Source organism: Chlorocebus sabaeus, chromosome 21 (genome assembly GCF_047675955.1).
Source record: "Chlorocebus sabaeus isolate Y175 chromosome 21, mChlSab1.0.hap1, whole genome shotgun sequence".
In the NCBI taxonomy this organism is placed as follows: domain Eukaryota; kingdom Metazoa; phylum Chordata; class Mammalia; order Primates; family Cercopithecidae; genus Chlorocebus; species Chlorocebus sabaeus.
The window spans coordinates 62,091,118-62,107,855 of record NC_132924.1 but is presented as its reverse complement, the minus strand read 5'-3'; the positions used below and the strand labels follow the sequence as shown (position 1 = coordinate 62,107,855).

The following is a 16,738-nucleotide window of genomic DNA, read 5'->3' as shown; positions in this document are numbered from 1 at the left end:
AAGACTGGAGACATCAAGAGAAGTGTATTCATAGTATGTACCTGTCTTTGTCCTTTCTAAATCTTAAAATTCTAACAAAGTGGAACACAAAGGAAGCACAAGAAATGAATTTATGTGTGAGACTTTACTAGTTAGTCTATCTAAAATTATTTACCAGCTGCAAACTGCTGCCTAGAGTTCATAGTAGAGCATTAGAGCTAAAACTGATCTGTATCATTTTACAGATGAGAAGACTGAGATCTGGGGAGTTTAAGTGGCTTGTTTTGAGGCACTTAGTTCTGACTTCCATGGGCAGTATGCTTGCATGTATGTTAGGTAATGTTCTGAAGGTGATTTTAGGCAAGATCTTGGTTCTCATAAAACAAAGCTATAAATAAAACACATTCTTGCATATATCATTCTATATGCCTATATATCTTTGCTCTATGTAGCCACTGTTACTGCCATCTCTGTGTATACGCACATACTGTTAGGGAGAAAATAGAGAAGACAGCAAGCAAAGAGAGGAAAGCATACTTTTAGACTTGACATATTTAAGTTATAGATGAAGGCAGTTATCATTGGTTATGATTCTAGTGGCAATGATTCTAATTCTTCCTACCCCCCTCTTCTACCCAAAACTCTTGCACATCTATCCTTACTAGCTGAAATTACTTTTATAAGGGAGGAAACTTCTTGTTCTGTAATGCTTAAAGTTCAGATAATACTGGGAGACGTAGTGCTATGATTTAAGTGCTCAAAAACTTATAAATGACTGATGATTTTTAAATATTGGGAGCAGATTTTAAGTAGGATAAAGCCATCAGGCCCTCCTGGAGTATTGGACAAAGGGAAAAAAACAAATGAAAGAGGTTGTCAAGATTTTTGCTTATTGCATAGTTTTGCACTGGACCTGTGATGGACATTCCTTTCATGAATATCAAAAGAGCATGACCTAGCTACAGCCTAATGCATGATACATATTTGCTGTGGGTTGACCTGGAGTCTTTTAAACCGATTCTTTTCCAGTGTTTGCCTTCAAGTAAGAGTGTGGAGTAGAGCAGTGGAGAAGATCACACTCTGAACCCAGTAAAATGCTTATCACCAGAAAAAGGGTGATTCAAAGGGACAATTTTCAGCCCGAATGAATTCACTTGAAATGAATGCCAAGCTTAACTGAATTAAGTTGTGCGCTTTCAAATCCACCGCTGTGAGTTCAGTAGACAGTTGTCTGGATCTTACATAGCTCTAAGCTAAAATCGTAGGTCAAACTGTGACTTTTGGAGCTTCATACACGGTTTGAATTTCTATTCAGTTTTGAGTTTGCCAGCAAATGAACAAGTTCCTGTTAATAATGAGTAGACCAAATTAATCACTTCAGATGAATATCCATATGTATGGGTGCATCTCAAGGCAAGTTTGAAATTCTAGCTTCTATTTAATTTACTGGAAAAAAAGAGTTTATTTTGGTATTTGTGATGATTTCTTCTTTTTATCTGTTTTCGAATACCAGGAGACATCCCTGCTTATGTGATTTTTTGTTACTTCAGTTTCTAAATGGAACAAGTAGTATGAAAAAGTACGTTCATGGAGAAAACTATTCTCAGTTCTCATTGATATTTGAATGTCTTGTTTTCACACGATACTGATAGCATAGCTGTCTACTGGAATTTGCCTTGGGCAGAGGTGCCAAAGATGTTTTCTTCTGGCCCCATGATTTGTGAAAACTACTTTTAACCTGTGGAAATTCCTTATTTTCCATGAGTTAATGAACAAATCTTTACTGTACTCTTCAAGAGGAGATTTTAAGGGATAGGTACTTTAGGGGGCTATAAAATGAATATAAGACATAGTCCTTGCCCTGTGGAAGAGATAATCAGGTTGTTGACATTAAAGTATCACAAAAAGAATAATTACAGTCTAAGGTATGCAAAAATATTGGAGCAGACTAAATTCACTGAAGTGAATTATTAATAAAGGATTGGTCTGAGTGGGTGGGATTTAATCAACAAATGCATTTAGGCAAAGGCAATTTTGGAGACAAGTCATGGCTTGGTAGGAGGAAGGTTTTCAGGCTGAGGACACTAAAAGCATGGGTGAAGGACAGTGAAGCTGATGGACAGTGCGTAGAATGTCCGAGGGTCTCCTGTGTCCAGAATGTTCACAGCTCATGGCCTTTGTATTTGGCCAAGTACCCACATTTTTAAGAATATGTGTAGCTAAGAAATGTAATTTTGAAAACCAATTTGTCTCCATTTAAGCATTGATTACTGACCTAAATTCCCTTAATGTCATATACTAATTTAGTGTAACTGATTATTTTGCCATATTCTAGATACTTTTAAACAAAGAAGACATACCTAAATGTAATTATTACAAATTTTTAATATATTACTATACTTAACAGTGTAGTTTTAAGTAATCTTATTATTATTTCTCTGTTCTTTTTTATAGCTTTCTAGGGTTATAGATCCACTTACTTAGATTTCTTCCAGGGGGTTCAGTAATAATATTTTTTGTGTCTTTTTGGGATTGTGTAATCTTTACAGGGCCACAAGTAAAAGAATCCCTTCTCAGAACAGCCATGGTTACAGGATCTGAGTTGTTGACTGTTGGGGTCCTGGATGCTTTTTTCAAGTCAGAGATTCACATCTGAGTCACGGGTTGGCAGTCAAGCTGAGTTTTCTTTTTAAGGGTTAAATTTCATATGTGTTATTAAAATTTAACTTACTTAAAAAAATGCTTTCCACACTGGTTCACATAGGTTTTCTTTTTAATCTTGTTTCTCTCCACCAGATGTGTACTTTGTAATACGTTGCTTAGGAAACATCATCTGCCCTTTAGCCTGTTGCATTACATCCACCCACCTGGTCTGCTGTCATTGGAACATGCTGTGTTGCTTTTCTTTCTATGCTCATGCTACTTGGACCCTCCCCACAGGCCCTGATCATTCATTCCTGCCCTTGATACAGTTCCTTGCTACTTTTTTTTCTAGCACTTCTTGGCGTACTCAGAGTTCTGTATCTTAAAATCAACCATATCGTGTTATATTCATTCTTTTATATTATAGCTGCCATTTGGCCTTTATAGTAACTTTTTTCTTTTGAAATCATAATGAACTCATGGTCTTTCAACAGCTCAGCTTGTTCTATTTAACCATACTTTTATTTTTCCTTTTGATGCTCAAATAAATAATCACAGTTTGGTCAGTGGGAACCCCTTTCGGCAGATTCCTTTGTCCTTCTAGCATGATCCCTGACATTTTTGAAAGGATGCTAGTTTTCTGGTAACAGCTGGATGTTTCCTGGCTCTTTCACACTTCCTGCACTGCGAACTGGAATCTATTACTTTCCAAAGAGTTCTTCCTTTCCTTACTGGAGAATTGGAATGTAGGCCAAAATCTGGGCACTAGGGGTGCACATGAAAGTTAGTAGTGGATAAAAGGGCTACTGTTTGGTGGTTGGAAGAATCTATGTTTTCGAGGTTTGGGTTCTCAGTGATTTTTTCCGATTTGACATTCCATACTTCTGTCTCTGAGTTTTTTAATATATGAGGTTTTATCTTTTACTAAGACCTTTTACTGCACTGACCATAAGCATTTTGCTGTGGGCAGAAAGATTCTATTTGGGATAGGAAGCATTTATGCAGATTGCTGACAAGTTAATGTAAGCATTCAACTGAAGACTTATACGCGGGGGAGTAGCACCAGTGTATACTCTGTCTTTCGGAACCCTCTTTCATTGCTAAGACCCAGACTACTAGCTTTTCTCTTCATGCACCCTGGATACTTAAATAATTTTATTCTAAGAACTCTCCTCCCCTCCCTTCTTCTCCCCTCTTCCCCCTTCTTCCCTCTTACCCCTCTTCCCCTTTCTCCCCTCTTATTCCTCTTCCCCCTTCTCCCCTCTTGCCCCTCTTCCCCCTTCTCCCCTCTTACCCTTCTTCCCCCTTTCCCCTTTCCTCTTTTTCTTTCTCTTTCCCTCCCCACCACTCCTTTCCCTTTTCCCTTTTTGAGACAGGGTCTCACTGTGTTGCCCAGGCTGGAGTACATGGAGTATAGTGGCACGGACTCTGCAACTCACTGCAGCTTTGCCCTTCCTGGCTCAAGAGATCTGTCCAACTCAGTCTCCTGAGTAGGTGGGACTGCAGGTGTGCACTACCACACCTGGCTAATTTTTGTATTTGTTTTGTAGAGACAGGGTTTTTGCATGTTGCCCAGGTTGGTCTGGAACTCCTGAGCTCAAATGATCCACCTGCCGCAGCTTCCCGAAGGCTGGGACTACAGGTGTGCATCACCATGCCCAGCCAAGTTGATTGTTTTCTACTTTCATTTTGTCATTTGCTAATAGTTAGCAAAAATAGTAAACGTGAAATGTTTAAGAATATTTATGGGAAATATTTTAAGTTGAGAACCTTGTTAATTTTTTTTTCTCAAAAAGTAGGAAAAGGCTGCCACTCTTCTGTCTTAATGATAGAATAGAGACGTTGGTTTTCCACAGGTGCATAGTTTTCATTGATTTTTATAATTATCAACTGTGCCATAGTCAGATCCATTAAATGAGAGGCTACCTGACTCAAAATATGTATTGTAAGGCCAGTAAGGCATGAAGATGGAGAGAAAACTGTACTTGCGGTAGATTTCGTAACAGTTTCTCTTGCTTAAATTGTATAGGCTCAGAGAGCCATCAAAATTTCTAATTGGAGTTCCTCTCTTTCCTGAAGCCAACAAATGACTTTTTTGCTTTATTGTATTTTCTAGAACTTAAAATACAATATTAAATCAAAGTGATGAAAATGGATGTCCTTGAATTGTTCCTGTTTTTACGTGAAAAGCATTTAGTTTCTCACCATTAAGTATGATGTTACATGTAATGTTTTGGTAGATGCTCTCTATCAGGTTGAGGAAGTTTTACTCTGTTTTTAGTTGGTTGAGAGTTTTTATCGTGAATGGATGCTGAATTTATCAAATGCCTTTTCTGAGTCTATTGAGATGATCATATGAGTTTTAAAAAACTGTGCATTAGTTATCTGTTGCTTCATAACAAATTATCCCATAACTTAACATCTTAAAACAACAAACATTTTTTAAAAATCTTAGTTCCTATGGGTCTCCTGCAGATGCTCCTTAGCTGGCTTAGGGTCTCTTAGGAGATTCCAGTCAAGCAGGAAGCTGGAACTGTGGTTGGCCCTGAAACTTGACTCACAAGGTTGTTTGCAGGCCCTAGTGTTTCTGCACATGTGCCTCTCCACAGGGCTGCCTCATGGCATGGCAGTCGACTTTCCCCAGGTCTGGTGATCTAAAGAGGGGAAACTCAAGGCAGAGAGAGAGCACCAACATAGAAGAAACATTTTTCTTATAATGTTTTCTGAGAAGTGGTATCCTATGATTTTTGCCATATTATATTTATGGGATACAAGTCAACAAATGCAGCCCACACTCAAGAGCTGGGGATTACATAAAAGTGTGAGTACTTAGAAGTGAGTGTTATTGGGAGCCATGTTAGAGACTACCTATCACTGTATGTTAAACTGCTGAATTACACATTTGTGAATGTTAAGCCAACCTTGCGTTCGTGGGATTAGTGTGACATTGTCATGGTTTACTATCTTTTTTATATATTACTATATATTACTGCATTTAATTTGTTGAAGATGTACCACTAATTTTTCGCATCTGTGTTCGTGAGAGAGATTGATCTATAATTTCCTTCCAATGTTTTTGTGCGATTTTGATCTTGGAATGACACTGGCCTTATAAAATGAATTGGGAAATATATCTTCCTCATCTGTATTTTGAAAGGGTTTCTGTACAATTGATGTTATTTCTTCCATTAATGTTTGGTTTAACTTCACCAGTGGTGCCATCTGGCCCTGGCGTTATCTTTGTGGTAATGTTTTTGACCACAGATTCAATTCCTGTCATAGACACAGGCCTATCCAGGTTATCTATTTTTTTTACTGAGTGATCTTTGATTAGTTTTTGTCTTTCAAAGAATTGGTTTCATCTAACTTGCAGAATTTATTGGCATAATGTTGTTTATAATATTTGTAGAAAATCTGTAGTGATGTCACCGCTCCCATTCCTGATAGTAATATTGGCAATGTATATTTTCTACTTTTTCTTCCCCCTTATCTGTATGGCTAAATGTTCAGCATTTAAAAAAAAAAATCTTCTCTGAAAACCAGCTTTTGGTTTTATTGATTTTTCTTTATTGTTTTCTGTTTTCTATTTTATTTATATCCACTTTCTTATTTATTATTTCAGTCTTATTTTGGTTTTTATTTGCTTTTTTTCTTTCCTTCTTTTTTTTTTTTTTTTTTTTTTTTTTTTTTTTTAGTGTTTTTAGGTGGACGCTGAGGTCATTGCTTTGAGACTTTTCTTCTTTTCTCTAGTCATTTAGTATTACAAATTTTCCTACAGCTAAAGTACTACTTTAGCTGAATCTCACCATTTTCATGTTTTGTGTTACCATTTTTATTTAGTCCGAGATGCTTTCTAATTGCCTTTCTGTATTAATTTAGTCATGAACTATTTTCTGTCATTCTTATCTTTTACTTTCTCTCTCTGTTTTAAGTAATTTGATTTCAATGTGCCCTTACATCTTTTTTTCTTTCAAATTTTCTGTGTTTGCAGTTCATTGACTTCTCAGGCACATGTATTTATGATTTAATTGCCTTAGTGTCGTGGGTGGTTTCTTTTCTACTGCCTTCACATCCTTAAGAAGAGCACAAAAATCCTTAAAAATATTGCACGCTCCAACATACTAGTAATAAATTTTTACTTTTTAATCATGACTAGAGGACTCTGCCTTGAGTCTTTTAAAAATATCTTCAGCTGTTTTCTCGTATACTAAAAAGTATGATAATATTCTTCTCATTTGACTTAGTTAGAATTCAGCCTGTGCTTGGTAGTTGAGACATACTTTTAGGGTTGATGTTTAAAAATTAAAAACTTTTGTTTCAAAAACTTGAAATGGTTTATTTTAGTTATATACTTTTCTACTTTAGTGGTTTTAAAAACATTACATATGTTGGCATATTTATTATAAAATTCATACGAGTGTACAAAAAATTGCTAATCTTACCCATTCAATTCCACATGTCTGGAGATATCTGATGTTAATAGTTTGGTGTATTTTCCTATATACTTTTCATTATGCCCATGCACTCACAGATATCTATATCTATGCATCTGTGTCTGTATTTATATCTGTATCTGTCTACTTCTATCCATATACATAGCTGCATTTATCCCCCACATACAATCATTCTATACATATTAGCTCTGTGTATCTGTGGGTTCTGTATTCACATACTCAACCAACCACGGATCCAAAGTATGTGTTCAAAAACTTTATATTTTTACCTTAACAATGTGGGCTTTTCATAAATATCTTCTGTTTTTCTGCTTTTGATAGCACATAGGGATGTGGGAACTTTTTATAAGAAGAAAAACATTCTATAAACAATTTTATTTAGAATTATATTTTCTTTAGAGAGAACAATTAAATTAGCTGGCTTTACAGACAAGCCAGAGGCCATCAAATTATATAATAAAGACAACAAAGTCTCCAGAGTATAGGGAGAATGACAGGCTTAGAACATAAAGTAAAAAGCAAGGAGCAAACATCACAGAGACTAAAATAAAATGAGAGGGTAGGGCAGGCTAGGCAGGAAGAGAATGGGTAAAGAAGGAAGAAGAAGGGAAGGAAGTGGAGGTCTAATGGAGTAATGTAAACCAAATTTTGAAATGAATGCTTTTCTGTGTTTTTCTTTTACCATGTTATTTCTTTTAATCCATTAGCTTTGAAATAAAGAAAACCCCCACCGTTGTCCTCAGTTCTTTAATATCTCTAACCATTAGCTCCATTCATTCCAATTGGGAGATGAAATCAAGATGGGGACAGATTTTAAGCATACATATTCATGCATAAAACTTTTAAACAACATAATGCGCTTTCCTTCTCTAGCCTAGGTTAACTGCTTATACGATGACCCATCAGTTAGTGTGCATCTGATTTGCCTATTTTTTGTTTTTTAAATTAAGGCCAGTTACCCAACCTCTTAATGATTCAGAAATAAACCACTTCCAGTCAGATGGTAAAACATGTGACAGAGTTCAAGAATCATCTTAGGGTACTACTAGCAGCCTGGACCTTAAGTTTCTCATTTTAGAGGTAGATTTTTTAGTGTAAGCTCTAAGTGAGTATAAACAGAATGATTGTGAGGAATTTTTTGTACTGTAATTTATGCTGATGCAGCTTTTAGAATGTGGGCTTTTTGGGTATTTCCTGAAACTGAAATTGGCATGCTTTCTAGAGTAATATATTGCCATGTTTAGTGATATTAAAGTTGCAGTGAAGAGTTCTGAATTTAATTTCTTCTTTTCTCAGATATGTGTCACAAAGATGTCTACACGGAACTGCCAGGGAATGGACTCAGTGATCAAACCCCTGGACACAATTCCTGAGGATAAAAAAGTCAGAGTTCAGAGGACTCAGAGCACTTTTGACCCATTTGAGAAACCAGCTAATCAAGTAAAGAGGGTGCATTCTGAGAACAATGCTTGCATTAACTTTAAGACCTCCTCCACTGGCAAAGAGTCACCTAAAGTTAGGCGGCACTCCAGCCCCAGCTCGGTAAGTGGAATCTTTTTGTTTATCACTGGGTAAACAGAAGGAATAGCCCTCTTACAATAATAGCATGCTGTGCTGGAAGACAGCATGAAACTTTATCAGTGCCTTATTATGCATTCTCTCCCAGGGTGGTTGAATGTTTTGGAAGAGAGAGAGCAAACTATATATGGACTCCTTATTTATAAGCACTGAGCAAGCAAATGAATGAAATGATTCAACTTATTTTTGGAAAAATCATTTTTCCCCCTTAATTGTTTCTAGTTAGAGGAATTTATAATTAAATGTCTTTTGTATTTCAAACCCTTGGAGAGGTTATTGAACTTTACTGTGTAGGCAGTAAGGATAGTTTTGAAATTAGCAAATTCACAAAGAATTTCATTGCAGAATAAATGTCAAAATTTGTTCACTTGTGTTAATCCAATCTTTTTGTGGGAGTAGTCCACCAGTCTTGCTCATGTGACTTCCCTAAAATGACAAATTGAAGTTCTTTTCCAGGAGAAAGCCCTGTACTGAATGGAAAATGCTGGAGTAGAAATCTGTGTAGGGTAGATTCAGTAGGACCAAAGGAAAGAGAATGTCCAGAAAGAAGTGTTAGAGGGAAACAGACTTTAGATATAACTAGTGATTTACAAGTTAGAAAGGAACACACCAAGAGAGAATGTTCTCTGTTATGCTTCTATTCTCAAATACATTTTTTCCTATTTTTTGGCTTAAATTAATATACATTATTTACAGTTATATGATAATATAAATTTTGGTCATAGGGAAACCACAAGTGTGCTATGAGTAAATTTCCTTCCTTGCACAACTTTTTGATTTTCTTAGTTGTCATTGTCTGCTTTTCCTTTGTTCAAATTAGCATAATTTTAAACACAATTTGAGGCCTGCAACTATTTGCCAAAACTGTAGAATGCCTCCAAAACAAATCAGATAATCTACCAGTTTTTCTCCCCCACTGAGATTGTCCTGGCAGTTCTTTATAGTCATAATTTAACATAGATTGGTTAATCTCTAATCCTATAGTCATAAGGCTTCCTCTTCTGAGAATTTTTTCCTCCTTTTTTAATGTTAGATACCCATTCTCTGGGTTACATGTCTTACTTGTTCTTGGTTTATTTCATTGTTTTAAAGTATATCCTCCAGTAGCTTCTTGAGAAAGGGTGATGGGGGATTTGCCATATGACTATGTTTTTATCTGTCATTGATTACTTGGTTAATAATCTGGTCAAGTATATGATTCTAGTTTAGAAAATAATTTTTTCTTAGACTTTTGAATACCTTATTTTATTGTTTTCTAGGTGCCTAGATTGCACTGACATCCCTAGACTATTCTGATTTCCCAATTCATTCTTTATCTGCTTTTTTCTTTGTGGAACTTTCTAGGACTTTCTTTTTATCCCTGGTGTCATCCTTTTTTTTGGTGTTCAATGAGTGTTTTCAATTTTCAAGTTAATTTCTTTCAGTTTCAACAAGTTTTCTTATATGTTTAATTTTTTTAATCTTCTCCCTTTTTTAAAAGAACATTTTATTAGATGGATGTTGGCGTTATTGAATTGATATTCTAGTTACCTTACCTTTTCCCTGTTATTTTAAATCTTTTTTTCCTACCTTCTTGGTTTTTTTAACTTTAATTTTTAACCCTTTAATTACATTTTTAATTATACTAACATTTATTTCCACAAACTTTCTTATTCTTTGAATGCTCTTTTAAAAATTATCCTGTTTTATTTCAACGAATAACATATCACTTCATATGTTTCTGAGGATACAAAATGTAGCTTGGGAAATTTTTTTTCCTTTTATATATTCTCTGAATTGTTTCTGGATTTCCTTTGAGTTTCTTGTTTCTGTTTATTTGTTTTGGTCTCTGCCTTACCTGTTGAGATTTTTGGTGGGTCTATGTCATGCCTCTTGGAGAGAAACTGTTGGCTCTCAGTTTATGTTATGAGTAATGTACTCAGAAACTGATTGGAAGCTTTGTGCCTGGGTGGCTGGTCAGTTGGTGGCCTTCAGCATAGGAACTATTGGTGAAGACCTAGTCGTCTTATTTAAGTACTCTCAAATGTTACTATCTCTTGATCTTGTTTTCGTTACTGGGCGTTTCTCCTAAAAGGGACTTTCCTAATTTATTTTTTTTAGGACATATAAACCTAGCTGTCACTATTCTGAGATGATCAAGAAGGGACTGAGGACCTTTCAGTTCTCTATGCAGACTTTCTCATGATTTTTTTTTTTCATTCAGTATGATTCTTCAATCTGATATCCACTCTGCCTGGTATCCAAGCCCCAGCTGAATTCTCTGATTCAACCTCTTCAGGGAATACATCTCTGGCGGGACTAGGAAGGGATAGAGGGCTGGCTGAGGGAGACTAGGGGCAAAGACCTCCAGCTTAAATTCACTCCAACTAGTCATATCATTTGTAGCCCCAATTTGAACTTCAGCTCCAGTTTGTGAGTATTTTTGGGACTCTGAAGTATGAATTGACTTATTTCCTACTGGCTTAAGCCTTGGATCATGTAGGTATCAAGGTTTTTTGTTTGTTTGTTTTTTCCACTCATCCTAGGCAATGTGACCTCTCAACCATTTGTGTCCTGTCTTTACATTTTTATTTCTGTCTTGTCTCTAGTGTTTTCTATACTAATTTTGATTGCCATTATGGGTTTTAATTTTACTATTGTTTTAGTATGGATTTGAAAGGGGGAGAGATAAATACATGTGTTCAAGTCATCATGCTTTCTGGAAATTTTCACTGTTTCTCTATTATATTTTTAAATTTCTTTAGATCCTCTTGGTCTTACCCTTTCCTGGTTCACCCTGGGATAACTTTTAAAAATATATATTAGGGCATTTATATTACTTTGTGTGGGAACTGCATTGCTTTCTTTTTATTTTAGGAATTTTTGCTTCAATTCAATGTGCCCTAGAAAAGTGTCTTTTACCTTATCAAACTGGAAATGGCTTCGTTTTCTCTTTTAGCAGGATGCTATAATATCCTATTTTTTTTTCCTGAGTCCTTTCTATTTGCTACCCTTTTAAAACATTTTTTTTTCTTTTTTTAAAATTATACTTTAAGTTCTGGGGTGCATGTGCAGAATGTGTAGGTTTGTTACATAGGTGTACACGTGCCATGGTGGACTGCTGCACCCATCAACCTGTCATCTACATTAGGTATTTCTCCTAATGCCATCCCTCCTCTAGTCCCCTGCTCCCCGACAGGCCCTGGTGTGTGATGTTCCCCTCCCCGTGTCCATGTGTTCTCATTGTTCAGCTCCCACTTATGAGGTAGAACATGTCGTGTTTGGTTTTCTGTTCTGTTAGTTTGCTGAGAATGATGGTTTCCAACTTCATCCATGTCCTTGCAAAGGACATGAACTCGTCCTTTTTTGTGGCTGCATGGTATTCCATGGTGTATATGTGCCACATTTTCTTAATTCAGTCTATCATTGATGGGCATTTGGGTTGGTTCCAAATCTTTGCTATTGTGAACAGTGCCACAGTAAACATATGTGTGCATGTGTCTTTATAGCAGAATGATTTACAATCCTTTGGGTGTATACCCAGTAATGGGATTGCTGGGTCAAATGGTGTTTCTAGTTCTAGATCCTTGAGGGATAGCCACACTGTCTTCCATAATGGTTGAACTAATTTACACCCCCACCAACAGTGTAAAAGTGTACCTATTTCTCCACAGCCTTTCCAGCATCTGTTGTTTCTTGATGTTTTAATGATCGCCGTTCTAACTGGCACGAGATGGTATCTCATTGTGGTTTTGATTTGCATTTATCTAATGACCAGTGATGATGAGCTTTTTTTCATATGTTTGTTGGCTACATAATGTCTTCTTTTGAGAATTGTCTGTTCATATTCTTTGCCTATTTTTGATGTTTATTTTTTTTCTCTTGTAAATTTGTTTAAGTTCTTCATAGAATCTGGATATTAGCTCTTTGTCAGATGGATAGATTATAAAAATTTTCTCCCATTCTGGAGGTTGCCTGTTCGCTCTGATGATAATTTCTTTTGTTGTGCAGGAGCTCTTTAGTTTAATTAGATCCCATTTGTCAATTTTGGCTTTTGTTGCCATTGCTTTTGGTGTTTTAGTCATGAAGTGTTTGCCCATACTTATATCCTGAATGGTATTGCCTAGGTTTTCCTCTAGAGTTTTTATGGTTTTAGGTCTTATGTTTAAGTCTATAAGCCATCTTGAGTTAACTTTGTATAAGGTGTAAGGAAAGGATCCAGTTTCAGCTTTCTGCATATGGCTAGCCAGTTTTCCCAACACCACTTATTAAATAGGAAAACCTTTTCCCATTTCTTGTTTTTGTCAGGTTTGTCAGAGATCAGATGGTTGTAGATGTGTGGTGTTATTTCTCAGGTCTCTGTTCTGTTCATTGGTCTATATATCTGTTTTGGTACCAGTACCATGCTGTTTTGGTTACTGTAGCCTTGTAGTATAGTCTGAAGTCAGGTAGTGTGATGCCTCCAGCTTTGTTCTTTCTGCTTAGGATTGTCTTGGCTATGCAGGCTCCATATGAACTTTAGTTTTTTCCAGTTCTGTGAAGAAAGTCAGTGGTAGCTTGATGGGGATAGCATTGAATCTATAAATTACTTTAGGCAGTATGGCCATTTTCACAATATCGATTCTTCGTATCCATGACCATGGAATGTTTTTCCATTTGTTTGTGTCCTCTTACTTCGTTCAGCAGTGGTTTGTAGTTCTCCTTGAAGAGGTCCTTCATATCCCTTGTAAGTTGTATTCCTAGGTATTTTATTCTCTCAGTAGCAATTGTGAATGGGAATTCACTCATGATTTGGCTCTCTGTCTGTTACTGGTGTATAGGAATGCTTGTGAATTTTGCACATTGATTTTGTATCCTGAGACTTTGCTGAAGTTGCATATCAGCGTAAGGAGATTTTGGGTGGAGATGATGGTATTTTCTAAATATACAATCATGTCATCTGCAAACAGAGACAATTTGACTTCCTCTTTTCCTAATTGAATATCCCTTATTTCTTTCTCTTGCCTGATTGCCCTGGCCAGAACTTCCAATTACTATTTTGAATAGGAGTGGTGAGAGAGGGCATCCTTGTCTTATGCTGGTTTTCAAAAGGAATGCTTCCAGTTTTTGCTTATTCAGTATGATATTGGTTGTGGGTTTGTCATAAATAGCTCTTATTATTTTGAGATACGTCCCATCAATACCTAGTTTCTTGAGACTTTTTAGCATGAAAGGCTGTTGAATTTTGTTGAAGGTCTTTTCTGCATCTTTTGAGATAATCATGTGGTTTTTGTCCTTGGTTCTGTTTATGTGATGGATTACATTTATTGATTTCCATAAGTTGAACTAGCCTTGCATTCCAGGGATGAAGCCGACTTGATTGTGGTGGATAAGCTTTTTGATGTGCTGCTGGATTTGGTTTGCCAGTATTTTATTGAGGATTTTTGAATCAATGTTCATCAGGGATATTGGCCTGAAATTTTCTTTTTTTGTTGTGTCTCTGCCAGGTTTTGGTATCAGGATGATGCTGGCCTCATAAAATGAATTAGGGAGGACTCTCCCTTTTTCTATTGTTTGGAATTGTTTCAGAAGGAATGGTACCAGCTCCCCTTTGTACCTCTGGTAGAATTCGGCTGTGAATCCTTCTGGTCCTGGACTTTTTTTGGTTGGTAGGCTATTAATTATTGCTTCAATTTCAGAACTTATTGGTCTATTCAGGGATTTGACTTCTTCCTAGTTTAGTTTTAGGAGCGTGTATGTGTCCAGGAATTTATCCATTTCTTCTAGATTTTTTAGTTTATTTGTGTAGAGGTATTTATAGTATTCTCTGATGGTAGTTTGTATTTCTGTGGGATTGGTGGTGACATCCCCTTAATAATTTCTTATTGCATCTATTTGATTCTTCTCTCTTTTCTTCTTTATTAATCTGACTAGTGGCCTATCTATTTTGTTGATCTTTCAAAAAACCAGCTCCTGGATTCATTGATGTTTTGAAGAGTTTTTCCTGTCTCTATCTCCTTCAGTTCTGCTCTCATCTTAGTTATTTCTTGTCTTCTGCTAGATTTTGAATTTGTTTGCTCTTGCTTCTCTAGTTCTTTTAATTGTGATGTTAGGGTGTCAATTTTAGATCTTTCCTGCTTTCTTTTGTGGGCATTTAGTGCTATAAATTTCCCTCTACACACTGCTTTAAATGTGTCCCAGAAATTCTGATATGTTGTGTCTTTGTTTTCATTGGTTTCAAAGAACATCTTTATTTCTGCCTTAATTTCCTTATTTACCCAGTAGTCTTTGAGGAGCAGGTTGTTCCATTTCCATGTACTTATGTGGTTTTGAGTGAGTGTCTTAATCCTGCGTTCTAATTTGATTGCACTGTGGTCTGAGAGACTGTTATGATTTCCATTCTTTTGTGTTTGCTGAGGAGTGTTTTACTTCCAGTTATGTGTAAGTGTGATGTGGTGCTGAGAAGAATGTATACTCTGTTGTTTTGAGGTGGAGAGAGTTCTGTAGATGTCTATTAGTTCTGGTTGGTCCAGAGCTGAGTTCAAGTCCTTGATATTTTTGTTAATTTTCTGTCTAATTGATCTGTCTAATATTGACAGTGGGGTGTTAAAGTTTCCAACTATTATTGTTTGGGAGTCTAAGTCTTTGTAGGTCTCTAAGAACTCGCTTTATGAGTCAATGTGCTCCTGTATTGGGTGCATATATGTTTAGGATAGTTAACTCTTCTTGTTGCATTGATCCCTTTACCACTAGTGGTGTCCTTCTTTGTCTCTTTTTATCTTTTCTGGTTTAAAGTCTGTTTTATTGATTGCAACCCTTGCTTTTCTTGCTTTCTGTTTGGTTGGTAAATATTCTTCCATCCCTTTATTTTGAGTGTATGTGTGTCTTTCAATGTGAGACGGATCTCCTTAATACAGCACACTGATGGGTCTTGACTCTTTATCCAGTTTGCCAGTCTGTGTCTTTTAATTGGGACATTTGGCCTGTTTATATTTAAGGTTAATATTGTTAGGTGTGAATTCCGTCCTGTCATTGTGATGCTAGCTGGTTATTTTGCCCGTTAGTTGATGCAGTTTCTTCATAGTGTTGATGGTCTTTACAATTTGGTATGTTTTTGCAGTGGCTGGTCCTGCTTCTTCCTTTCCATGTTTAGTGCTTCCTTCAGGAGCTCTTGTAAGGCAGGCCTGGTGGCGACAGTGTCTCTCAGCATTTGCTTGTCTGTAAAGATTTTTATTTCTCCTTCCCTTATGAAGCTTAGTTTGGCTGGATATGAAATTCTGTGTAAAATACTTTCCTTTAAGAATGTTGAATAGTGGTGCCCCCTCTCTTCTGGCTTGTAGGGTTTCTGCCGAGAGATCTGCTGTTAGTCTGATGGGCTTCCCTTTGCGAGTAACTCAACCCTTCTCTCTGGCTGCCCTTACATTTTTTCGTTCATTTCAACCTTGGTGAATCTAATGATTATGTGTCTTGGGGTTGCTCTTCTTGAGGAGTATCTTTGTGGTGTTCTCTGTATTTCCTGAATTTGAATGTTGTCCTGCCTTGCTAGGTTGGGGAAGATCTCCTGGATGATATCCTGAAGAGTGTTTTCCAACTTGGTTCCATTCTCCTCGTCACTTTCAGGTACAACAATCAAATGTAGATTTTTGTCTTTTCTCATAGTCCCATATTTCTTGGAGTCTTTGTTTGTTTCTTTTCACTCTTTTTTCTCCAGTCTTATCTTCTTGCTTTATTTCATTGAGTTGATCTTTAATCTCTGATATCCTTTCTTCCCTTGATTGATTGAGCTATTGATAATTGTGTATGCTTCACGAAGTTCTCGTGCTGTGTTTTTCAGCTCCATCTGGTCATTTATATTCTTCTCTAAACTGGTTATTCTAGTTAGCAATTCGTCTAACCTTTTTTCAAGGTTTTTAGCTTCATTGCATTGGGTTAGAACATGCTCCTTTAGCTCAGAGAAGTTTGTTATTACCCACTTTCTGAAGCCTACTTCTGTCAGTTCATCAGACTCATTCTCCATCTGGTTTTGTTCCCTTGCTGGCGAGGAGTTGTGATCCTTTGGAGGAGAAGAGGTGTTCTGGTTTTTGTAATTTTAAGCTTTTTTTGTGCTGGTTTCTCCCCATCTTCAT

The 16,738-nt window shown here is 36.5% G+C and overlaps 1 protein-coding gene across 3 annotated transcripts in view; it reads left to right on the top strand.

Moving 5' to 3' along the window:
* Positions 1-16,738, top strand: part of CDK14 (cyclin dependent kinase 14) — a 589,453-nt gene that overhangs the window by 119,809 nt on the left and 452,906 nt on the right. For all 3 annotated transcript variants that reach the window (XM_007982225.3, XM_007982233.3, XM_007982232.3), the window contains one exon: positions 8,373-8,618. In XM_007982225.3, the coding sequence (XP_007980416.1) occupies positions 8,373-8,618 (246 nt within the window). The remainder of the gene's footprint in view (positions 1-8,372; positions 8,619-16,738) is intronic.